The sequence below is a fragment of the Ailuropoda melanoleuca genome, chromosome 4 (assembly GCF_002007445.2).
Source record: "Ailuropoda melanoleuca isolate Jingjing chromosome 4, ASM200744v2, whole genome shotgun sequence".
NCBI lineage: Eukaryota > Metazoa > Chordata > Mammalia > Carnivora > Ursidae > Ailuropoda > Ailuropoda melanoleuca.
The window spans coordinates 20,825,754-20,851,558 of record NC_048221.1 but is presented as its reverse complement, the minus strand read 5'-3'; the positions used below and the strand labels follow the sequence as shown (position 1 = coordinate 20,851,558).

Below are 25,805 nucleotides of genomic sequence, written 5' to 3'. Positions count from 1 at the left end.
GCGTCCGGGGCGGGCCGCTGCGAGAGCGGCGCGCTCATGCACAGTTTCGGCATCTTCCTGCAGGGGCTGCTCGGCGTCGTGGCCTTCAGCACCGTTAATGCGTGAGTCCTGGACCCCCGCCCCTCCTGAGGCCCTGTGGGACCTCCGCAGGCCCAGCCCCGCCTCGGGGAACCTCCTGCCTGAAGAGTTAAGGCCTGGGGCTCCGGGCCCTGTGGCGGGGGGGCCATCTGCCCGCGAGCGCAGGCTGGGCATTCCCAGACTAGCGGGAGCGCCGTCCCCCGACCCAGGGTCCTGAGTTCCTCGCCTTATCGCGACAGCCTTTAGCCAGGGGGTCACCCCTTCTCTTCTACAGCCCGCACACGCCTCTCTTCCGAGAGAACTAAAACTCGCGCCCACCCCCCCGCTACCTTGTCATCGCGAATTAAGGCTACTCCACTTTCCATCCTGGGGCCATGAACCCCCCAGCTGCAATAATCCTTTGTGCCCCCTCATAGAGTCTTCCTAGCCTTCCCTTCGCACTTTGAACCCGCGTCCCTAAATGCCCTGTCTGTTGCTAGGCTTTTTCCTGTTTCCTCACTCCGCAAAGATTTGCTGTCTCCCTTTGGCTTTTAAATCCCCGCTACTTTGCGATACCTGGATTGTAAGGCCATGCTTTGCGTTCCCAGCACTACTTCCTCCTGCCCCGCCTCCCCCTTTCCCCCCAGCTTTATTTTCTGTTTTGGTTGGAGCAGGACCCACCCAGACTGCCTTCTTTTCCACTTCTCTTTCCCCTCCTTTCTTCCTGAACAGGTCCACCTGTTCCATATCTGTCCCAAGCTTTCCTGATTATGTTGCATCTCAAGCCTCCCCTGGCCATTCCCCTGCCCAACGCACTCTATTGTATTTAAAGTTTCCTTCCTTTCCATAAGACTCAGGCAACCTAGTGGCTTAGTGGAGGAGGTGGCTCAGAACGTCTGGAGAGGTGGCAGAATTCCTGTGCTAAGTCCCCACGGGCCTTTTCTTGAGAGTTTCCTGATGGAGGGAAAAAAGCCCCAGATGGCCCTTCTGGAGAACTAGAAGTTCCACCCTGTTGTCAGGTGTGCTGTGCGTTTGGGGTTGTGTTGTTTTCTTAGTGCACATCCTTCCCTTGATTACAGTTAACAGGAGGCTTCAGTTGGCTGTGATTGCATTCTGGGGGAAGGAAGGGTTATAACGATCTGTACGGACGCATTCATTCCAGAATGACTGGTTCTTAAAACTTCCCCACTGTGCTCACATGGGCAGAGTGGAAAGTTTCTGCAGAAAGTATGCTCCTTCGCACTGGGGACAGAACCTGCAGCTGTGTGCATTTGTCTTCTGGGGTGGAGTTGCTGGCGTTATAGCTTTGCTTGTCATAACACGGGGCTTGTTTGAATGAATTATCCCAGGCTTCATTCAGGTAACCCCAAAGAGGCTGTTCTGGGATGACACTTCTTCTCGTTGCCTGGCCTTGATAAATCTTACCCCAAGTGCCCGACTGTATATGTTTGCCACTTTTTCTTTCCTTTTTAGTCTCTACTTGCCTTGCTATTTTCCCAGCTGAACAAATACCCACTTGTTTCCACAGTATTAATTTATGACGACTTAGCCAAAATCAGCTGCTGACTTGGGGGCATGAACTGTATGCATGTGTTTTCAAGACACCGTGAGTGGGTCCCCCTCCCCTCCCACTTCTGTCTCCTCCATCTGTCTTCCTTTCTCTCTGAAGGAACTGCAAACTTGCTTTGAGTTTTGTTCCCTAACTTAGGATTTGCTATCCTAGCTCTGGCTATTTCCGTGGATTTGATTGCTGCTGATGGCCCGATTTATTCTTGAGAGCTTGATACTCGTGGTTCAGGGAGGGAAATATGATTATGACCTGGCAGAATTGCTCGCTGCTGAGAAGTGTGCCAGGTTGCCTGTGTTCTGAGTGACGGCGCTGGCCCTGGAGTCTTCAGGGACATACTCACTTTGCTTAATCTTCAGTGTGAGCACATGTGCAAACCCCACTGCGGTGGGTGCTTTCTGTAGGCAAAGACCAGGCTACAGAGTGGCCTTTTGCTCAATGTAAGTCTAGACATGGAGGGTGCCTGTGGAAATGGGCATTGGCTCCTGGGACAGTGATGAGCAGAAGAGATGGGGAGAAGGGGTGGAGGGGTGAGAACTGTGTCTACCCTTGCTTATCTCTTCAACTTGCTGGTTCTGTTCTGAGAACCATGGGGCTTTCCCCGTTGGCACTGTGGGGTTGAGGAGGGAATCTCTCAGGGGCTGCATCACGTTTTGCAGTGACTTTGCTGGGGACGAAGGGAGGGGGTGGAGGTGCTCTCAAGGAAGTGCATCTGTGAGCAGTTTGGTTTGCCTGGGCTTTGTCTTCCAGGCACAGCGTCGCTTCCCCAGACAGGCAGAGCTGCTGGCAAGAGTGCCAGGCTCCTGTGCCAGGTGTCCACCTTGCCGCCCTTGAGGGAGGTCTCGGTGTGTTAAGATGAAGCCTCTCCATCCTTCATCAGTTCCACTGTTTTCTTTGTTGAGCATATTTTAAATAGCAGTCATCTCTCCTGAGCAGTTAACCTCTTTGGGGTCACAGGCTGTTCCCACCTGGGTGTTTTTGTCCCCCCGGGCCTTGGGCTCATTGGCTCTCTTCTCCGTCAGTTCCCCAGTTCTCCGGGCAGGCACTGGTCCATTTTCCGGGCACACCAGCTCTGTTCCATTGGCTGCACCCCCTTCTCTGCCAAATAGGCTGAGGCATTTTTCATCACTTCACATCCCTGAATTCAGTGACTCCTCAGACTACTATCCTTATGTTTCTTTTTCTATCCAGAAAAATCACTTTTTTTTTTTTTATCCCATTTACAGGTGGTTGTGTTTTTTACCTAGAGGGTTTTGTCCTGGAGGAAGACTTCAGATATTATGTCCATCCGTGTGTGTGCACACACATACATGTACACACATATATATGGGAGGTTTTTGATTCTCACAGGATTTCTCATCCTGGTGCTTGGCTCTGTATGGGGATTTTCAGATGGTCTCAGCCCAGACGGTTGAGAGTTAAGAATGCCAGGTGACGTATGTCGCCTCTCTTCAAGCTGCATAAATACAGACTGTTACCGGCCAGCATCCACACACATGTCTCCGTGTCGGCTAAGACAGGTCAGCATGTCTCACCTCCCTGCGCTACCTAAGCTACCCTCTGTATGCAAGGAAAGCTGAACACACTCGGAGGCAAGCTTATAAAGGGACTTCCCAGTCTGGGTTCTCTGGGATGTCACCGAGAAGCACTGGTGTCTGAGTAGAAAGAAATGCTTTCAATGAAGGGGCTTGTCATGACCTGCCTGCTGAGCCGTTCCTCTTGTTTTGGTGGCTTTATCTCTAATCTGTGACTTGATGAAGTTGCTCAGACCAGAGTCACAGCAGAACAGAGCTGAGCACACTGTCTGCTGCAGGGCCGTGGCCCAGCTGTCAGCCAGAGGTCGGTGTCGGCCAGCGTGCGTGTTGGCATTTGGGGGTGTTGACTGTCAGGATGTGGGATGCATAGCAAACACAAGCCTCCTTCACCGTGCACAAAGTTCCGGGCTGAAGTATAGACAGAATCGGTTTTCACACAGCAAGCAGTTGGAGAGGTTGGATAGACCTACCTCCCTATTTTTGTGGTGCAGATGTGGGGACTGGCCAGCTGGAGAGGGCGTCGGTGTATTACAAAAACACTGCTGGCCTTGAGAAATGAGAGCTTTCCTGAGACCCAGAGGAACCTCACACACCAGTCTGCCTGGCTTTGAAATCTCAGTTTCGTGCAAGAGTTGCTGGTTTTCTCACGCTGTGAACCGGTCTCCTTACATGTTCTGTACGCACAGACCTGCCGGGGCCACCCTTCCTGGGGTCCCCTCTCCCCACCCTATCCCAGTCTTTACCTTACAAAATGTCAGACATCCAGGAAAGATGAGAAATACTACAGTGATAATACAGTATCTATCAGCCCTCCACCTAGATTCAGAAATTGTTCGTGATTTGCCGCTTTTGCTTTATCTCTTTATACTTTTTTTTTTCCCTGGCCAAGCCACTTGAAGATATGTTGCAGCCAGGATCACACTTCACCCCTAAAAACTTCCAGTTGAGTCTCCTGAGAAGGACAGTCTTCTGCATAATCACAGTTTCATGATCATGCCTAAGAAAATGGATACGATACCTCCACCATAGTACCCAACAGCCAGTCCATAGTCACACTTGCCCACCTGTCCCAAGTCTCTTGCAAATGCGGTCTTTGAAAACTGTGAGCTGGTCAAGGGCCACATGTTGCATTACTTGTGTTTTGAAGTCATTTTTACTATAGAACGATCACCCCCTGCACACTCGCACACACATTGGTTTTTTAATGACATAGCCCTTTTGAAGAGCACCGGCCGCTTGTCATGGGGTTGTGTGCCATGTTCTGGAGTTGCCTGGGTGTTTCCTTGTGGTGGTGTGTGAGCTGTTTCGTGGACCCCTGTGTTCCCTGAGTTTGGTCTGGAGGAGGTTTTAGGTCCAGGTGACCTTTTTTACAGCAGGAACACTCCGTAGGCAGTACTCTGTGCTTCACAGGACAGCGTACCGGGAAGCACGTGACCTCAGGCGGCCCTGCTGTCAGTAATGATAAGGTTGTTCATGTGGCGGAGGGGTGAGGTCTCTGGATCTCTCCCTTGTAAAGGTACTTTCCCCCCCACCTTTGCAATGGTTAAATTATCTCTGTGGTGGTGATCCTTCGGGATCGTGGGAATATCCTATTCCCTAATAACTTTTCACTCATTGGTCACCTGGTATGAGGGTGGGACACAGTCGTGGCCGCGCTGGAGCTGGAGATGAGAAGGCACCTGTGTCTGGGCCCGGCACCTAGCACTCAATAAATGTTGGTTTCCTTTGCTCCCTCTGGAGTGCCAGCCAAGGCTGGGGAAGAACATCCCTTTTTCTGTCCCAGGCTGGTATTGTGCCCACAGGGGAAGGGAGGGCAGCCAACATTAGTGTGGCAGCTGGTTAGGAATCTTTATTTTTGGAGAGTTTTCAGGGTTTCTAAACGCCAATTTATCTGGTAGCGTGTATCTGTCATGGTGATCTCCTCTATTAATAGTAAAAATTAATCTGGAGTAAAATCAGGGCAAGAGGGAGTTGTCTGAATTAAAGGACAGTCTGGGTTGTAGAATAATTTAATGAAATGCATTTTTTAGCCTTTTAATGCCTGTTTGTCAAGCATTGCCCTATAGGGGCCTATCCAGCCTCCTCTGCTTAAATGATCTGTTTAAAATCCTTTGCAATTAGTATAATATTTGCATGAAGATGAAGTCTCTTTGAAGGAATTTTACAGGTGGTTAAAAATAGGATCCTTGGCTCTGGAACCAATCTGACCTGGCTTCCATTTCTGCTTCTGCCTCACTGTGCCCTTGAGCAGCCTACCTATATTTCCCCACGGTTCGGTTTGCTCCCGGGTAAGATGGAAATAATAGTTTTTCTGGGACTGTGGGGATTAGGAAGAATGTAAAGAAGCTGGATCAGTATCAGGCACGCGTTAGGCCCTCTGCAGGGGGTGGGGGTGAAGTCATCCTCGTTGTTACAGTATTTGCATTCGAGAGTCCCACTGAAGAGCGTTTCACAAGTGCTTGAGTAACTTGTTTTCTGAATTAGGTTAAACATTTCCCTTGCTATCTTGTTTGCACAGCATCTTTACCTTTCGCCCTCTTTTCGTAGACTGCATAATAGTAGAAAACTTGAACACAACCAGCACGATGCTGGTGAATTGCAAATTAGCATGTACCCAAAGCAGGAGCCTTTAGTAGAGGCAATGCTCCCCTCTCCTCACCTAACCCTGACCTGTGTTTTCACCTACACAGTCTCTCACGGGCCTTGAGAGGGCAGCCGTGGCTACAGGTGATTAACCTGTGCCCGAGCCCTGGCCTTATCTGCCCCAGGTAGATAATGGCAGGTGGTGGTGCTGGTCCCTAGAGCCAGTGTCTTTCCAGAAGCTTGCTCTGTACCAAGTCCCCATTGTGCTGGCTCCTCTGCCCGGCACTTGATGTACTTCCCAGGCATCCCCAGAAGTAACAAGGATGGCGAACACCGTCCTGGTTAGTAGGTGTGGAGCTGAAATGTAAGCCAGGCCCAGCAGACTCCAGACCCTGTTAACCACTTTCCCTACCCCTGCCTGCCTTCTTTGGGCCCCTCTCCACACAGGTGCACTCTTGGAGGACCCTAACCCCTCGCTTTGTCACCTCATTTTATCCTGTTTAAACAACTCTGATTTCCTTTCTTAATAATTCTTTTTTATGTCCAAAGTGTTACCTGGAACTTCAGACTCTTTTGTGGCTCTTGATAGCATGAAAGTAGACATTTGAAATGACTTACCAGTCATTTTGTGCATGTATGAGCCCATCTGAGGTTTGCTGTCCCAGCCCGGGCCTGTGTGCAGCTTCTCCCTGGCAGCGTGAGGATGGCCATCCTGCCCGGGACTGAGCCTTCTGCAGCACCGGGGAGGGAGTGTAGCTGAGCTGGGGTTCAGTTGCTGATGAGGACACCTCTGCATGGCTCTCAGTGGTTTCACGTTACCTGCTGGTTTTCACAATTTGCTTCCCTGGTGCTGCAAGGAGTGTAGTTTATAACCTTGAGTTGGGGAGAACCCTAAGTTATCTTTTTCCTCACGGATGCCTAGAAGTGGTCTGTGGGCCTGTCAGCCTGCTCCACTACTGGGAAGTTTTCCAACTAACCCAGGCTTTTTCAGCTTGGCACTGTTGGCATTTGGGGCCAGATAATTCTTTGCTGCGGGGGCTGTCGTGTGCCTTGTCGGGTGTTCAGCAGCGTCCCTGGCCTCTCCCCACTAGATGCCGGATGCACCCCCCTCCCTCAGACTGAGACAGATAAAAATGTGTCCAGACAGTGCCCAGTGTGTCCAGGGTCGGCGGGGGGAGGGGGTGCTGTGCACAGAGTTGTCTCTGTTGAGAATTACATTTATTCAGTTTGGGGGTCACTCAGTGAACTCTCAGGGGAGCCCTAGAGAACAGACTGGGTCAGTATGTGGCCCCTGAAGGATGAGAACAGTGCCCTGGCAGGGCTTGTTAAGGGCCTGGGTGCTGCCTCGACATGGACTGCTGAGACCCGCACCCCGTCCCCCAGGGGCTCTCCGCTGAAGTGGGCTGCAGCCCGGATAGTGCGAAGGTGGCTCTGGAGGGGAGGGGTGAGGGGTTCTGCCTGTGGCTGGGGAAGCAGCCATGGGGAAGCCCTCCTCGAGCACGGCACCGGGGTTGAGGGTGACGCGAAAGGGACATGGGGAATGGCGAGAGCCAAGGTCCAGAGGAGGTTGTGAGCAGGGCCATTGTTCTGGGGGCTGGAGAGCATGGGACAGAGGCTCCCAGAAAAGGAGGCTTCTAGACAGCCTTCCTGTCCAGTTGCGGGCCTCTTTTCCTACAGCTTGTGCTTGAAAATGAGGGTGAGTTAAATTATCAGGTGGCAAGTGAGCTTCTGCCTTTACCTTGTGCTCCATTTGGACTGCTTTTCTGTGAACGTTTCCTTCGAAGCAGCTTTATCACGTCCCTTTTAGACCTCATGGGGTCCCCCTGTGGACCCCGCTGTCCAGCCGCAGAGGCACTGCTGCTAGCTAGTAAAGGGAGCGGCTCGTTACTGTGAACTAGCTTTCGCCGGCTGCCCTCCACAGCGCACACGGGTGTAAAGGAGGCAGGGCTGCTGCCAGCCTGGATTCTGGACAGCTGCCGGGGCTGGCGAGGCCTTGGTGGGCTGGGGCTCTGCTAAAGAACGTCTCTTATGAGAAGGCCAGGTGTGAGCACCTTCTAGAAATCCTGTACCTACCACCCCAGGGCTGTCAACCACTGAAATCACCTTTGTGCCTATGCTGAAAAGACTTCTGGCGTAAGTCACTGCAATCCCGTCTCAGCGTCTCACAGGTCCTCCCACGTTTCCTTTGATTGAGAGTGTCCCCTTCATCCTAAAGGGCGTGTTGTGCTGCTGTCAGGCCCCGCTCGAGCTGCTTTGCGTGAGGCTGGGCCTTACCTGGGGCGTGCTTTCATGCGGGGGCCGTGGGGTGGTACAGAGGGTAGGTGAGGTAAGATCACTCAGCTGGCTGGGGCACTCAACGTTGTTTTTTCTCATTGACTTTGAAAGACTTGGTGTTGAGTATCTATGGCTTTTCCGATCCCCAATCAGTGGTAGGTGGCAAGAGCTTTCACACTTCGTCTTTAGTTTTCTCTTTCATGGACAAAGTTGTATGCACAGTAGTTTGGGACACGAGCAGAACCAACCTTATATATATATTTTTTTTATATGTTCACCTTTCTCAGAGTGCTTTTCTTCCCCCTCCCTCCAGCTTTTGTTCTAATCCCTGGGCTCCTCTAGCCTCTTTTTAATTTTTTTTAATTTTTAAAAAAATTTTTAAAAAGATTTTATTTATTTGAGAGAGAGCAGAGAGAGAGGGAGCAGGGGGAGAGGGAGAAGCAGACTCCCTGCTGAGGACCCAGAGATCACGATCTGAGCCAAAGGCAGACGCTTCACTGACTGAGCCACCCAGTGGCTCTAACGTCTTAAACTCATCAGTGTTCTTTAAGAGCTTTTCCATTTTCTTAGAAGACATTTTCACCTAATAATATGAAAAATGATATAGAGAGGTGAGGTGCTGGCATCAACCCCGGGGTGAGGACAAGCTGGAGACGCTGTCCTGTAGAAGCAGGGCACACCATCTCTCTTGTCCAGAGCCAAGGGCCGTGTTAGCATCTTGGCCGAGGCAGCATCAGAGCTCAAGAGAAGGTTTTCTATTTGGGCGGTGAGTTTGGGCCCAAAATATTTGCAGGTTGTTCCAACGCAGCAGACTTGAAGATTACAGGTCTACTGTCTCCACCGCTGCTCCCACCCTGTCTGAGCTCTGCAGAGAACTGGGGTCCAAAAGTCTGGGGAAGAGAGGCTGATGACAAGGGGCGGGTGCTGGGGTCCTGGAGACGCAGTGGAGGAGGCCTATAGGAATGTGTTTTCTCTGTCAAGAACCCTGGTTTATAATTCTGTCCCCAGATTTCTGTCAGAAATCTGATCAGTTGCTGGCAAAAAAAAAAAAATGCTTAATGAAAGGAGAGTTAAGAAGAATGTTACATTGCCTCTCAGACCACTGAGCAGATTACATATGGATTTGTCTTTTTCAACGTGTTAAAGTAAATAATTTACTAATACCCCAGATAGGTTAAAAAAAAAAAAAGTCTTCAGGGAAACAGCCAACAGACAGACTGTGGTCTTGCTATGGGCCCCTGTAGTTTAAAGGCCGCTGCTGTGGATGGGACGATAGCCCACCCAGCTGGGTAGCAGCTGTGCTGTAGTGATCTTGCTCCCCCCAAAATGGAGGTTTTGAGGTTGGGCCAGTGTGGACATGGCTTAGGCTGAATTTTGGTCTGCAGTAATGTGAGGCACAAGGGCGAGGAGAGGTGGTGATGGGCGTGTTGCTGTCTGCAGGTATTCAGACCCGGTGAACCATGGAACCATACCAAGGAGCTCCTCTGTCCTCACTCACGCTGGCCATAGCTGCTGGTAGTCCTTCTTTGCCTTGAACTAAGCTGGTGTCCTGGAGTCTTGCAGGACACCCAGGTTCCTGGACCTGCTGTGTCCCTTTCTGAACTCTTTCTGTGCTGTAGACAACGCATGGTTTGCCTTGTAGCCTGGGCCAGGAACAGCCATGTTATGAGACACTGGATGTGGCAACGTGCCCCAAGGCTGCTCTTCTCCCAGCCCCCCGCACCTGCCAAACCCGTTCCTGCCTCTTCCCCTTACCCACATTTCTCTTTCCCCTGAATGCTTTTGTCCCTCCTTCCCACCTAGCCACATCCTCCCCAGCGTCCAGGAAACTTCCCCTAATGACCTTAGCCCATACCGTTAGGTTGCAGGACAGACAGTCTGTACCGGACAGGTATGACCTCTGCCTCTCATTGGGTCTGGTCTGGCTTGCTGGCCAGGCTGGTGCTGGCACAATGCTGAGTTTTCCCCACCTGGAAACTGGTCTTGGAATAGTTCCTCAGCCTTTCTTCATCTTTCTTGGCCTTGACACTTTTGAAGAGTATAGGCCAATGGTTTTGTAGAATGTCCCGGATGGGTTTTGTCTGGTGGTTCTTCATGATTACGTTCAGGTTATGTTTTTGGCAGGGATGCTGCGTAAGTGACGCTGTGACCTCCTCAGTGTGTCAGACCCCGAGGCACCTGATGTGGGTTTCTCCCAGTACTGGCCAAGTTCTCTTGATGACTGCAGTAAGGTGGTCCTCCAGGTCTGTCCACTGTGAAGTTAACAGTTTTCCTCTGTAAGTAGTAAATTGTGGGGGGATATGTTGGGACTGTGTAAATGTAGGATCTGTGCTTTCAGTCTTCTTGTAAAGCCTCCCCTGGGTTGGGAGGTCCGAGCCACAGGCTCTGAGGTATTTTGGCTGAAGGTGCTTTGGCCCGTGTTAGATCTGGCGACAGTACTGAGTCACACTGTATAGTGCTTATTACATGCCAAGCCCTGTAAGCACCTTACATATATTAACTCATATATTTCTCACATTAGCCACCTGAAGCGGGTGCTCCTATTATCATATTATATACTTGGGGAAACTGAGGTACGGAGAGGTTAAGTGAAGTGTCTCAGGTTGTGGCAGCCTCTAAGTGGAATACTGGGATTTGAACCGGTGGGTCTCACTCCAGCGCCAGGGCTCCCCACCGCTCCACCTGCCTGCCGTGTGCGGGGTTCATGTGTAGTTCATGACATAGGGACACTGCTTCTCTAACCTCGGCGGACTTCCTGTCGCCTCTACGCATGGACTGCTCAATGCCATCTGGTTGCGTTGTCTCTCACCTGCTTGGTTTTTCACTGAGAGCATCACTGCAGCAATTTTTGTAGGCAGGGTAGGTGCACCAGGAAAAAGCCAAAGGCTTTTCCTCTTGAGATTGCAATCCAAGGCTTATTGAAGTCAGAGGAATCTATCCCATGTGGATACATGTAACATGTGAGCCTATGCAAAAGTGGATGAAGAGACTTTTGCCAGTGAAGGAGTCGCTGGTATAGAATTTGCCCTTTTTCTGTAAACAACCAGAAAACAGACCAAAACATACGAAACAACTATTTGCAGACACTGGGCAACAGGCAACTCAGATAATGGTTCCCAAGGGACCGAAAATAATAAGGTAAGCCCCGTGGTCTCCTCTGCAGCTTTTGCCGGAGGCAATTTTCAGATCTCAGAGCAGTGAGGAGGAACCCAAGCAGAGTGCAGCAGCCTTGCCAAGTTGAGGAGACAGAGTTGAGGAAGCCAGAGCAGTTGGAATTTCCAGGGACAATGTGGAGAAAAAAGAGCTACGTGGAGGAAAAGCTCTGGACATTTGCTCAGGGGTCTCCTCAAGGCTCTTTCCGCACATGAGTCTGTGCGTGTGTGGGGGAGGGAGACGAGACGCAGGGCAAAGCCAAGAACAGCCAAGAACAGCTGCTGGGAAGCTGGAAGTTGAACTACTTTCTAGGGCTGGGAGACGTTCTGTCCAGTCATATGTGAGACTTGTTGAGCTCCGGGGACATTTGGACACCTCTGAAGGGCCTCCTTATCTGAGAAAGCCGCTCTCAAACTCCACTGCCGCCCTGACGGAAAGGGCACACTGTGGAAACAAGCTGAAGGCGTGCACAAAAGCGGAGCAGAACTACAGCACGGATCTGGATGTAGAAGTGGAAACTGTAACACTTCTAGAAGGAGGCATAGGAGAGAATCTTTTGACCTTGGGATAGGCAACGATTTCTTAGGACACAAAAAACTTGAACTGTTACCCCCCCCAAAAAAAAAGAAAGAAAGAAAGGAAAGAGGGGCACCTGGGTGGCTCATTCGGTTCAGCGTCTGCCTTCGGCTCAGGTCATGATGCCAGGGTCCTGGTATCAAGTCCCGCATCGGGCTCCCTGCTCAGTGGGGAACCTGCTTCTCCCTCTTCTCCTCCCGCTGCTCATTCTCCCCCAGCCCAATAAATAAATAAATAAAATCTTGAAAAAAAAAGTAAAGTTGGACTTCCATCTAAGTTAAGCATTTTTTTTTTAAAGATTTTATTTATTTATTTGACAGAGATAGAGACAGCCAGCGAGAGAGGACACAAGCAGGGGGAGTGGGAGAGGAAGAAGCAGGCTCATAGCGGAGGAGCCTGATGTGGGGCTCGATCCCACAACGCCGGGATCACGGCCCTGAGCCGAAGGCAGACGCTTAACCGCTGTGCCACCCAGGCGCCCCTAAGTTAAGCATTTCTGATCTCAAAACATATTGTACAGAAAATGAAAAGATAAGCCACGGACTGGGAAAGAAATATCTGACAAAGGACTTGCATCCATAATAGATAATTCTATCAACTCAGGTAAAAGTCAATGTAATTTAATACTAGGCAAAGGAGCAGAATAGACATTTCTCTAAAGAAGATATGCAAATGGCCGGTAAGTGCTCGAGAAGCTGTTCAGTATCATTAGTGACCAGGGATGTGCATGTTAAACCGAGTTGCCCCCGTGTACCCGCGGGATGGCTACAATTAAAAAGGCTGACAATACCAAAAGTTGAAGAGAATATGAACTTTGGAACTCTTATGTATCGACAGCAGAAATGTAAAATGATACAACTGTTTCGGAAAACTGAAAGTTTCTTCTAAAGAAAATTGCACCCGGGGCACCTGGCTGGCTCAGTCAATGGAGCAGGAGACCCTTGATCTCAGGGTTGTAAGTTTGAGCCCCACACTGGGTGTAGAGATTACTTAAAAATGAAATCTTTTTTTTTTTTTTAAGATTTATTTACTTATTTGAGAGAGAGCACATGAGCAGGAGGGTGGGGAGGAGCAGAGGCAGAGGGAGAAGCAGGCCCCCCACTAAGCATGGAGCCCAGTGTGGGGCTCGATCCCAGGACCCTGGGATCATGACGTGAGCCGAAGGCAGATGCTCAACTGACTGAGCCACCCAGGCTCCCTTAAAAATGAAATCTTAAGAAAAAATAAAAAAAAAAAGAAAATTAGATCTACCATCCAACCCAGGAATGTCACCCCTAGACATTTACTTAAGAGAAAACAGGGCTACAAAAGGACTTGTATAAATATTCATAGCAACTTTATGCATAATTGCCCCAAACATTTGGAAACAATCCAAATGTTCATCAGCGCAGGAATGGATAAACAAATTGTGGTATATCTGGACGAGGGAATACATGTCGGCCACAACAAGGAATGAACTAGTGATCTGTGCCACAGCAAGGACGAACGTGCCGAGCAGAAGAACGCAGCTCAAGTATACTCTTACTGTGCGACTCCAGGTACATGAAATTCTAGAAACAGGGCATCTGTAGTGAAGAAAACAGATTGCCTTGGAGTGGTAGGTGTGAAGCCAACTGCAAAGGAACAGGAGATAGTTTTGGGGGTGATGGCAATTAGTATATTGGTGGTAGGTAGGTTCACATCCGCGTACACAAAACTCTTGAACTGTGTTTAACATGGGTGCATTTTGGTATGTAAATTATAGCTCAGAATTGATTTAGAAGAGAAGGGGGGAAAGCCTCAGAATAATCGAACTGTTTCACAGACTTAATTGTTCACACCAGCAAACTTCAGTACTCGTTAAAGGAAGACAACAAAATCCAAATGCTTCACAGTGTAGCAATCATAATGTATGGCCTCTAATCAAAAATCACAGGTGAAGCAGAAAATTATGACCTATAATCAGGAGAAAAATGAGTCAATATAAATGAACTAAGAATGAAACACAGAAGAAAGACAATAACAAACAGCCCTAGTGACCCGTGGGAAAGTATCAGAGGTCCAGCATGTCATCGGATTTCTGGAAGGGGCAGGAATCTGAAGACTAATGGCTGAACATTTTCCAAAGTTGATGAACACTGTAAACACACGGATCCAAGAAGCTTCATAAACCCCAAGCAGATGAACACAGAGTAAATGACACTGAGCCACATCATAATCCAATTGCTGAAAACCAATGATAAAAAGAAAATTGCAGAAGCATCAAGAGGAAAAAAGACACTACGTACAGAGAAATAAACATGAGAACTGATAGACTTTCCATCAGATTTTATTCAAGCCAGAAGACAATGGAACAACATCTTTAAAGTGCAAAGTAAAACCTGTTAACCCAGGATTCTGTATCCAGGGAGAAATATAAGTGAAGGCAGGAAAAAAAAATGGATGAAGGCATTTTGAACCTTCTTACCCAAAGCAAGTGGCTCCAGTCCTTACGTACTGCCTTACCAACTCAGCTCCTGGGCCCTTTTTTACAAATTTTGTCCACTCTAGTTATAATCTCAGCGGTTATGTCTGATGGTAGGAATTACGTAAGTTGGGGAGAAATTGACCTTTCTTAACTTTAAAAATTACCGCCACCACACTGACAAGCAGCAGAGCAACAGCGTGGCTTTGGGTTCCAAGAGGCCATACGTGTGAAATCATGGGATCCCAGTGCATCCTTTCTGTTGTCTGCCCTGCTGCAGTGCCAGGCCCTCGGCCCTTCTTGGTACCCCTCCATGGATGACATCATTTGGGTCCATGCCGCCCTTGTCAGCAGACTTCATCGCACTGATAGGATGTCCCCTTGTTTGGGTGAGTGGGAAGCTGCATTTAGCTGAAAACACTTTCTCGGTTGTTGAAGTAAAATAGGGAAGCTCCTGTAGGGTTGGACAGAAACGCTGCTGCTTCTAGTGCCCTGTTCACTTTTCCTGCCTTGGAGGATCGTAGCTAGCCAGGTCAGCAGAGCGCATGAGCCTGTTGGCCAAGACGGAATTAAAAAGCAACCGAACAGCTTCAATTACCCCCGCCCCCACCCCGGAAAGGGTCATCTGTTCCACTTTCAGTGAAAATTTCCTGGAGCGTAGAAGGGCACAGGACAGCCAGCCTCCATGAATGATCCCAGTGATCCCCACTCCTGATAAGCGCACCCTGTGTAGTCCTCTCCCACGTTGCGTCAGGGTTAGTCTGTGTGACCCACAGAATATGGCGGAAGTGTGATGGTGTGTCGCTTCAGAGATTAAGTCGCTTAAAAACTGCAGCTTTTGTCTTGGGCGTGCTCTCTCTGGGGTCACTTGCTCTGGGAAAAGCCAGCTGCCATGTCTTGAGGACATTCAGGCAGTCCTTTGGAAGGACCCATGTTCACTGTGAGGAGCTGAGGAGTCCAGCCAATAGCCGTGTGTGTGAAGGCTGTCAGAAGTGGCTCTTCCAGCCCCAGTCAGAGCTTCCCATGGTTTGTAAGTTTGCAGCCTTACAAGAGACCATGAGCCGGAACTGCCCAGCTAAGCTGATAATAAATGTTCAGTGTTTTAAGCCACTGCATTGTGGAGCAGTCTGTTACGTAGTGGTACATAACTAACATAGTGGAGGTGAGTATGAGAAAAGTTGAGACTTGATCATAGATCAAGATCTCTGAGAGTCTATGCTCTATTTAGAAAGACCGATCACTTGAACCAGTAACTCATGATTCCAGGTTTATAGGCTGAGTGGCCAGAGGGTCGATTCAGGTATATTGACATAGTGGGTGGACAAGTGAGAGCTGTTTATCGGATGGATTTCACCTTGGTGAGTGGGCTGAGTCCCCAAAGGTGGTTGAAGCAGGCTCAGAGATGCCAGTGAACATTCCCTCCAAGATGAGAGTTGGCTGCTGCTTTAGTCTTAAGGGCCCCAGAGGGGCAGTTAGCCATATTCTGTTTGCCAAGCCAACCTCCTTGCTCACTGCTTATATTTTAACTGGTAGGAAATCAGAGTTTCTACAGTCTACACTAGATTGTTGAACAAGGTAAATTTCAGACTAATTTGTATAATGAGCCTTTGAGTTAGGTGTGGGAGGAAAACAGGGACTGCTAATTGAAATGGAGCCTACTCATTCTACTCGTTCATGACTTTTTATGCATGTTTGGTCTTCTTCGTATCATTTTTATAAGGATACACTTGATGGATCTTCCTTTTCACCCCTTTTTCAAAGATACCGAAGCCCAGGGAGCACATATTTCAATGCTAAGAGAGAGGAAGTGCTGAAGTTGTGGGTGGTATTTAGTATATAGCTTTGTTCTACAGAGTCTCTGTTTGTATAGAGTCTTTGTTCACTGCCTGGAGCATCAGTCTGTCCTTAGCCACCTGCTCTTCCCTTGCCCCTAGCATATATGTAGGCGTGGTCACCTGTCCCCTGATCCTTGTGTTGAATTGTTTTGGTCGTTTCCTGACAGAGCGCTCTGCTCTCTTTGGTTTCTGTCCTTGCCCGCCCACATGAGTGCTACAGCCTCTGGCTTCTCTTGCCATGGCATCAGGTGCGGTAAGAAGCTTATTACTTAAGTCGCCTGCAGGTAGCTTGGTAGACCAGCAAGCCAAAAGGAAGCGTGCTCCCTGGCACTGTTGCTGGGTCTGAGGACAGCGAGGGCCCTACACCTCCTTTTCTCTCAGGGCCTCATTAGTTGTGTCTGACCTTTCTCATCAAGAGCTGGCATAGGCAGGCCTGTTGGAAATGGTAAATAGCAGGGCCAGGGTATTGTGATTTTCTAGAGATCGATTTATGTTCATTCTAGACTTCTAAGAAGGCTGGAACCAGGACAACACAGTTGTGAGCTAGTCCCAAAGTAGCACCCAGCAAGCCCCTCTCCAAAACCCAGGATGCTCAGGCGGCTTTCCCTCGGTACCTGTAGCTGTGGTTTTCAGCACCGTTGAGGAAAGATATGGAGGCGGACCTCCCTTTGACTTGCTCTTCAGCCAAGCTATCCGCCTAGCCTTCATCCCTGCAGCCGCTCACTCCGAAGCCTGTGTAATGGGACAAGGGATGCAGAAAAATTTGCAAGTGCCTCCTGTGCCCGCCATGCCATACGCTGGTAGTTTGTTAGTGCTCTCACAGAGGGAGATTGGAGGGGTCCTAGCAGGCGGGTGGACGGAGTGAGCACTGGGAGTTGAGGAATCCTAATCAGACTCAGACCCGCCTTTCCTAGGGCAGCCTGGGGCTCCCTGTCCTAAGGGTCGTGGTCCCTTTACGTCGTTCCTTGTCCTTAACTGGTGTACGGACTGCTCACGTGTTCCTGTCACCCCCGTCCACCTGTTCTATGTGGAGAAGAGGAGAAATCGCTGTGAGCACAGCCTAAGGCACCTGAAGCATCCACCAGGCCACTCCGGGTAGGATTCCGCCAGCCTGCCAAGGAGGACTTCAGATGTCGGAGCTCCCAGGGGCCTGATGATCTGGGCACTGAAGGTCACAAGCCCCCTTGAGGTCAGCTTATTATTGGAGGGTGAGGGCTTCCTCAGCTGCTCCCTGCCCTGCCCCCTGATTCCCAGGCTTTGGAGCTAAGGAAATGAAGTCTGTTGCTTTGCTTCTGCTGAGATTGGTTGGTTACCTTGGATTGCTGGAAAAGAGAAGACTCGGGGTGCTAACTGCGCCGGGTTGAGATGCTAGGGAAAAGGTCTTAAATGTAGTTTTGTGACTCTGATAATCAAGAGAAGAGCTGGTCTTCTATTAATTTTTCTGCTGAGGGTGCTTATTAATTCACTTCCACTAGTAAAATTCAAAGGCGAAGCCCCTGCCTGTCCCAGCTGAAGAGCCTTCTGTCGGGTGAATGCGTGGTTCTCTCACAGGGGACCGCCATGCCACATGACGATTTGGCAGCCTCAGCCCAGGTGACATGTGAACGCTCTGAGATTGTTTCTTGTTCTCCAAATAAGGGAGGTGATTACCTGTCTTAACAGGTTAGTACGAGCATTAAGTGAGCTGGTAAGGTGCTTTACCCGGTGCACGGGGGCTGCTGAATAGATGTGAGCTCACTGAGGCCCACCTTGGCTCACTGACCTCCACAGCAGGGGATCCTGAGGAGGTAGGACAGTTCACACCCTACTGTCGTTATTAGAATTGGAAAAATTCAGGGGACTTAATGCAAGACTCCTGGGCAGGCGGAACTGAAGGGACTTGCAGCAGGTCAAAGGCTGAGTCAGGACATGAACCCAGCGTCCTGCCTCCCGGGCCTTCGTCCTTTCCCCACCACTGCCCAGTCCTGTTGCGATTTCTTTGCCTCCTCCCCACACCACCCAAACACGCTTACAGAGGCTCATCGGTTTGTCCAGGGAGTCTGTTCTAGGCTGTGGCATGAGAAAGGGAACTCTTCTCTCCTGTAAACTGACCTTCCCAGCTAACTGCCACTCAGCCGTGACAGCCCTGAGCACAGAACCTGGAGCAGCGGCTGGTGGAAGGTGGCGGAGGATTGCGATGATGGAGGAGGGGGTTGCACGCTCTTGGGAGAGGCAGGGCTTTCACCCTCCCCACTTTGTGGGCTGGCCTGAGGCGCGGGCTTGCCCAAGAGCCTGATCTGTACTGAGGGGAGGCCAAGTGGTGGCAGGAGCAGCCTCAGGCAGGGCTTGACAGAGGAGACCTGGGAGGGCCTCAGACAGTGTGGCCTCTTCTGTGTCCTGATGAACTTGAACAGCCAAACCTTCCCAAGATTAACCTGAATTAAGACTTGACTTGTTACCCCAAGCCTTGAAATGATGGACCATGCATGCTTTGTAGACACACACTGCTAGCTACCTACAGTGGAGCGTGAAGTTCTTGACTTGTTTGTCTCTCTGTATTTAAATTTTCTGAGCTAGTTCTCTTTGGGAGCTAGTTCTCCAATCTTTTGGATTGCACGTAGAGTTTTGCATTTCACAAGCTTTATGTTTTTGTATCAAGAGGCCAAGCTGAGTCAGACTGATGTTGGAACCTGTTTAATGGGGATAGAGGGGTGTTGAAGATCAGCCGTGGGGCCTGGGTTCTAGTCTGACCAGCATTTGCCACCTGTGAGACTTTGGAAAGTTCCTTACCTGCATTGAGATTCATTTCTTCATCCGAAAGTTGGGATGGTGCCGTCTGCCTCCTAGGGTGGGCATAACGTGTGGCTGGGTCAATTTATGTCCAGTGCCCAGAGCCTTCAGTATTCCGCACGACAGTAAAGCCTTATCTGGTTGGGTTTTTCTCAGATGTCCTCTTAGGAACTCCGTTGAATAAGTTAGGCATTTTGGGTGTGGGTAGTAGATGAGGTGTTTTTCTTCAAAGGCAAAGCAGGGTACAGTCGGGGACCCTGCCAGGTGTGAAGCAGTCCTCAGCCCATCACCCTCATGTTGCTTCCCAGAGTGTTTACAAGGGCTGCCACCTGAGCGAGGTGGGTGGCTGGGTGGCCCCTTCACCACTGCCTGGGAATGGCACTTAAAGGATATGGACTGCAGGAGGTCAGAGGGCAAGTGCAGTCATCTTGAAACATAGTACTTTGGGGTTTTTCTCCTAGTGAAATTCTTGGAGTTGAATGACCCAGTTAAGTGAGTTGGCAACTTTGTGTTCAGTCCTTTGGCTTCTGTGTTTAACTCTTGATGGGTGAATATGTGGCTGGATCTTTACCCTTTCCTTCCAGGTTCCAGGTATGGAAACCATGTCAAGAGAGCCTTCCCTGTACCCATTATATGTTCTGTTCTCTGCTGAGTTTGGATCACCCTAAGCAGCTGGAATCACTTCAGAGCCTTGGGTCACAAGGATGAAAATCCATCTTGCAGTGTGTAACTCATCACTGCACGGGGGGGGCTGGCGGGCGTCTCCTCTGAGCAGAGGAATAAGTGCCCAGACCAGCATCCGGCTGCCTGGGCTGTGGGTCACCCTGCGTGGTGGAGCTGGGCCAGGGGCTGCATGTGTTACCTCTGAGAAATGCAGGCTCTGGGGCCGGGTCTTGCACTGATTAGCCATGACGTTGCACAGGCGGGGGTGCTTTCTGTCTCCAGTGAGTTCTGCCTGCTGGAAGCTTTTCTCTCGGAAGGAGATCTGCTAATGAGTTAGGTTTGAGGAAGGCTTTTAATTACTTAATGTGCAAAAGTGTAATTTTGTCATTTTTTTAATTATTTTTTTTAAAGATTTTATTTATTCAACAGAGATAGAGACAGAGAGGGAACACAAGCAGGGGGAGTGGGAGAGGAAGAAGCAGGCTCATAGCGGAGGAGCCTGATGTGGGGCTCGATCCCAGAACGCCGGGATCACGCCCTGGGCCGAAGGCAGACGCTTAACCGCTGTGCCACCCAGGCGCCCCTAATTACTGTTTTTAACATCAGAATTTTTTTTCCCCGAGTAACCATTTTTAAGAACTTTTTTATTTTTATTTTATTTTATTTTTTTAAGATTTTATTTATTTAACAGAGAGACAGACAGCAAGAGAGGGAACACAAGCATGGGGAGTGGGAGAGGAAGAAGCAGGCTCCCAGCAGAGGAGCCTGATGTGGGGCTCAATCCCAGAACGCCGGGATCATGCCCTGAGCCAAAGGCAGACGCTTAACGACTGAGCTACCCAGGCGCCCCAAGATCTTTAACTACAAAAGTAATGATGCTCTTTGTAAACAACTAAAACTTTATGGAAATAAATAGCTTTAATAAAAAGTGAAAGCTTCCTGTAATTCCATCCTCTAGAGCTAACCATAGGTAACAGTTAATGTGTGTGCCTTGAAATTTGTTTGTATAAATCATTAAAAAAAAAATCATAGTAGTTTCACATGACACTGTTTTGGTGACTTGCTTTTTTCCCCATTTAACACAGGCATTTTTCCATATCAAAGCAGATAGATTCACCTCACTTTTTAAACAGCTTTGTTGAGGTGTAATGTACATGCCATAAAATCCATCCATTGCGAGGGTACCCTCTCTGCCTCACTTTTTCACGGTGACTTCCACTGGATGATAATTTACATTTAACCCCTTCCCCCACTGATGGACATTTAGGTGGTTTCTAAGTCCTCCACGTTTGTAGCAATGCTGCAGTACCCCTTTTTACACAGATTTTTGGGCATTTGTGTGACTGCAAATTAAGAAAATCCTAGGAGTGGAGTTTCTGGGTTATGGTGTATAAACAGTTAAAATCATAATAGATATTCCGAAAATACCCACTGCAACTTTCCAAGTCATCTGTGGGTCAATAGGGAAAAAACCACACCCATCTCCATCCTCTGTGAGATCAAGTGAAATTCCAAAATTTACGGCTGGGGAGTATGGGTCAGCAGTGAAGGGGTGACACAGGGCGGGAGCAGGTGCATTGTGTCTCAGAGTTCCCCAGACCTGGAGGGTCCCCAGCTGCCCAGGGACACTGTCCTTCTGGGACAGCCCATTTACGCTTGGCGCCTCCATCAGTGTGGAGGAAGAAGTTACACTGACAAGATATTCCTCTTTAGGAATATTTGCAGGTCTCCCACTCCTCCTGTTCTTCAGACTCTGCATGCTGGAACCCCGTTCATTCCACCTCCAGCGTGTCCCCAGGTCCCAGAGGGCTCCGTTCACTATGCCCCCCACCCCAGGACACCAACCAAATGTGCACTCTCAACTGGGAGCTCTGGGGACAAGATCTACTCCCCCACACATCCCCATTTACTTGTCCACCAGCAACTTCAGAGCCCCGTTTTCTAATATCCTCCCCCGATGTTTTCATCTTGGCTAATCTGGCAGAGTGTAATTATTAATATGCATTTTTAAAACCCACTTTATTGGGACTGCCTATTTTCTTGTGTGTTTATCAGCCACTCATATTTCTTTCCATCAGACAGAGCCCCGTGGAGCGCCCGCACAGTGACAGTGCCCCCTCAGCCTTGCTGAGGTCATCATCATCAGCAGATGGCACCGCCGCCCTGTTCCAGGGGAAGCTGTGGTCCTGGGGGCTCCATGTTTAGAGAGCTAAGCATATTTATTTGCTAGACAATTAAGGTTTTTTTCTCATTTCTTTCTCAGCCTTTGGCAGAACCTCCATGTAGGAGGATTAAAGCTGGCCAACTGTGACCCTTGGCTTCATCTGGTCCTTACCAAAAAATGTTCATGAGCACTTCAGCTGTGTACAAACCCAGATTGTCTCGTTCTTGCATCTAAGGCCAGATGTGGTGAGGGAGACCTTGACTGGCCCGTCCTCCCTGCCCTGTGGCCGGTGAAGAGGAAGAGAGGTTTTCGGTGGCTGTCCTTGGGCAGGCAGTCTTGCTGGCAGATTACTATGTCCAAAAGCAAAGAGCTAAGCAATTTTGTCCTGTTGCAGAAGTAAGGACTTGCAAGCTAAGCTTCTGGGAGAACCCGTTGTGCAAATTCACGGACCTTATTGAACTAAAAATAAATCCTGGACAGTACTCAATAAATATGTCTTAAGTGACAGGCTGAATGAATTCCTTTGTTCAACAAATGTTGTTTAGCTACCTGTTAAGAGCCAAGCACCCTCTCAATGCCAGGAATATGGGGATAAACAGAACCAAGTTCCTGGTCTTGCAGACCTTACTTTCTAGGAGGAAAAACAGATAGTAACCAAGGAAGCACATAAGAATTTCTGAGATGAGGGGCATCTGGGTGGCTCAGTGGGTTAAGCATCTGCCTTCGGCTGAGGGCATGATCGCAGGATCCTGGGATTGAGCTCTGCATAGGGCTCCCTGATCAGCAGGGAGTCTGCTTCTCCCTCTCCCCGTCCTCCCCCACGCCTGTGTGTGCGTTCTCTCTCTCTCTCACATAAAAATCTTAAAATTTCTCAGACAAGAGGGGTAATTGTGGAGAAGAAATAGAGGGGGGAAATGCGAGTGAGTGATGGAAGCAGGGCAGTATGTACACAGCTGGGGGTGCAGGGATCCGGAGACGCCTCCAAGGAGGTGAGCTGGGAGCTGCAACAAGAAGAGAAAGGAATAGCCGCCACCTGGCAAAGCGGGAGGAGAGTGTCCAGACAGGAAGTGCCGTGTAAGCCAGGGTGCTAAGGCAAGATGGAGCTTGGTGTGCAGTATGTAGAGAGAAGGCCCCTGTGGCAGGAGGGAAGGAGGTGACGAGGCCGGAGAAGCGGGCAGAGCCATGTCACGTGGTTCCTTGGCCATGAGAAGGAATCTGCTTTTTTTCCTAGCTGCTTTGGGAAGGCATAGGAGGGTGTTGTGTTCGTTTTGTTGTTTTTAAAATTTTTATGGAGGTATCATTTACATGAAGTAAAATGCACACATCTTCAGTGTAAAGATTGCCTCTTGACACAGTTATGTGTTTTGGGAGTTTTAAGTGGAGTGGCGGGTGACATCATTTTATTGACATTTTGAGAACTCCACCAGCAGCCGTGTGGAGGATGGATGGACAGCTGGACAAGTAAATGAATGGAGAGTTGTGTCTTATTACATAAAACAGTGTGACTCTGAGCGGGACACTTTGAGACAAAGAGCCGTTGCAGGTGGCCTCTGGAAGCTCTTCTCTGCAGGAGAAGGCTGAGCGGTGGGGCAGGTGTCCAGCGGCAACTCCGTAGTCCCAGGAGGGCTCGCGCTGGCCGCCGCTGTGGCTTCTGCAGTTCCCTCGTGGCTTTCACGGTTCTTGCTGCTCAGACTAGGTGCTTGCCGAGCGGAGTGAGCAACGCAGCCTGCTGTCTGCTCTCTGACTGGACGCAGCTGACCCAGCCTTCCCTCTGTCCAGGGTAAATGTCAGCCCTGTGATCAAAAGGGCAATGGTCTTGGCCCAGGGGGTGTGATTTTTGAGGGTCACTAGAAAGGTCTCTCTTTAAAGATAGCTTTTCCTTCAACCTTCTTTGGCACTGAAATTCCACCTTTAAAATGTTTTGATTTTAGAAGCAACAAGTGTTGGCGAGGATGTGGAGAGAGGGGAACCCTTGTGCACTGTTGGTGGGAATGCACACTGGTGCGGCCACTCTGGAAAACAGTATAGAATTGCCTCAAAGAGTTAAAAATAGAACTACCCTATGTTCCAGCAATCCCGCTTCTAGGCATTTACCCGAAGTATACAAAATACTAATGGAAAGGGACACATGCACCCCAGTGTTTATAGCAGCATTATCTGCAGAAGCCAAATTATGGAAACAGCCCAAGTGTCCATTGGTTGATGAATGGATAAAGAAGATGTGGCACACACACACACACAGGAATATTATTCAGCCATAGAGGTGAATGAAATCTTGCCATTTGCAAGGACATGGATGGAGCCAGGGAATATTATGCTGAGCAAAATAAGTCAGAGAAAGACAAACACCATATGATTTCATTCATATGTGGAATTTAAGAAACAAACAACCAAAGAGAAAAAAAGAGGCAAACCAGGAAATAGATTGTAACTATATAAAACCATCTGCTGGTGACCAGAGGGGAGGGGGTGGGGGAGGGGTGAGGCGGGGGAGCGGGATGAAGGAGGGCACTTGTCTGATGAGCACCAGGTGATGTATGGAAGTGCTGAATCGCTACATCATACCCCTGAAACTAATATGACATTCCGTTACCTAACGAATTTAAATAATAAAAACTTTTTAAAAATGCACCTACCATTTAGAAAAATTAATAAAGTGTCTTGATTTTGAGTGTGTGAGGCCACCAGGGGCACTGTCCTGACAGGGGATGGTGGTAGTTTATTGATTTGCTTCCCAGGGTAACAGCGGAGGGGAGTAGGGTGCAGGGCAGGCAGGTTAGGAAGGTGGGTTGGGGACCGAGAAAGACCTGCGGCCTGCCACTCTCTGTCCTGGTGGACAGGCCCAAGCAAGGGACTGGCACAAAGGCCAGGATGCCCAGAGTGGGCAGGAGTGCTGAATCCTGGGGTGCCCGTCAGCCTGCCCACATGAGCAGCAGTTCCAACCTTCTCCTCCTTCCAGATCGCTGTCTGGGGGCAGGTGTCGTCTCATGGTGTTTCTTGAATATGTGCCGCATCGGTTCTAGTCTTTTCCTGACTCCGAGTGATTAAGGAAGAATCCTGTGCACCCAGAGTTGATTTCACGGTGGGTCTCCTCTCTCAGCCAAGAACAGCGCGAGGCAGAGCAGGCACCAGCCATGTCCAGCCAGTGGTCCTCTGAGCCTTCACAGTCGGTCGTGGGCCCCTGTCCTGCCGGTCCTGCAGCATTTCTGCACCCCCTGGCATTTCTGCACCCCCCTGCATCCTGCCCTGGGGGTGGCAAGTCTTGCCTGCCCCTCAGCCAGTGCAGCTGAGGGCACGCCCGGCCGCCCTGCCTGGCTTGTGCCTGTCACTGCTCCTATGCTCTCACCTCGCGGAGCCCCGGTGTTTGGGGAATTCTCAGAGCGACCCGCCTTTGGTGCGAGCTGATGGAGGCTGACAACCAGAGAACAGAGCACAGCCTGACCCGGCTTTGTTCCGGTCCCACCGGGAAGGCACAGGCCAGGAGGAGCTTTGGAACCAGAACGAAGGTGTAACAACCAGTGGGCTCAGTTGTGCTCAGAGGGTTGCGTGTTGGATAACTTCTCTTTAGTTTCCAAACTGGTTAAAGTGGTTTATCACGGAAAAGGGAAGAGAAAGACCGGAGGGTTGTGCAGGTACTCAGCTGTGTGCTCTTGCCCGCTGCTGCCGGGCTTCGTGCCTGAGGATCGCCACTCCCTCCAGCAGTCACAGCCCTGCTGCCTCCTGCTAAAGCTTGCCCAGTACTTGCTGAGTCCTCTAATGTGTTGTCTCATTCATACTCTAGGACGAGGCTACTGGAATTCCTTCCATTCTCCAGAGGGGCAGAGTAAGGCCCAGAGAGGTTAAACAGCTTTCCCTGGCCCCACAGTAAGTGTTGCCGCGAGGTTTGGGACCAGAGGTTGCCCTGCATGCACTAAGCTTTTACCTCCTCTGACTTGAGTGTTCTTCCAGCGTGTTCTGCTCCCTTTGTTCTAGTCAGTAGTTTTAGTGCCTGCTTCTTCCAAGTACAGGGCCATGAATAAGACAAGGTCTCTGTCTGCTTCCTTGACTGGTGGGAGAGACGGACAGATCCTCAGTATTGCATGTGAAGTGTCAGTCCAGAAGGGTGCGGAGTAGTATGCGTAGGAGACCGGGGAGCCAGATGGAGGGGTGCTTGCTCTGCTGCAAAGGAGGCCAGCCGGTCTTCCAG

The 25,805-nt window shown here is 49.8% G+C and overlaps 1 protein-coding gene across 2 annotated transcripts in view; it reads left to right on the top strand.

Annotated features, from left to right (window-relative positions):
• The first annotated feature begins 6 nt into the window (after positions 1–6).
• STIMATE (STIM activating enhancer) overlaps positions 7–25,805 on the top strand; it is a 54,084-nt gene continuing 28,285 nt past the window's right edge. Inside the window, exons 1-2 of one of the 2 annotated variants that reach the window (XM_034658461.1) lie at positions 19–101; positions 25,401–25,483. Coding sequence is in view for 1 of the 2 variants with exons in the window: in XM_034658460.1 (XP_034514351.1) it covers positions 98–101 (4 nt within the window). In the remaining variant the exon portion in view is untranslated. Of the gene's footprint in view, positions 102–25,400; positions 25,484–25,805 lie in introns of both variants that reach the window. The other variant, XM_034658460.1, reaches the window with a different exon arrangement.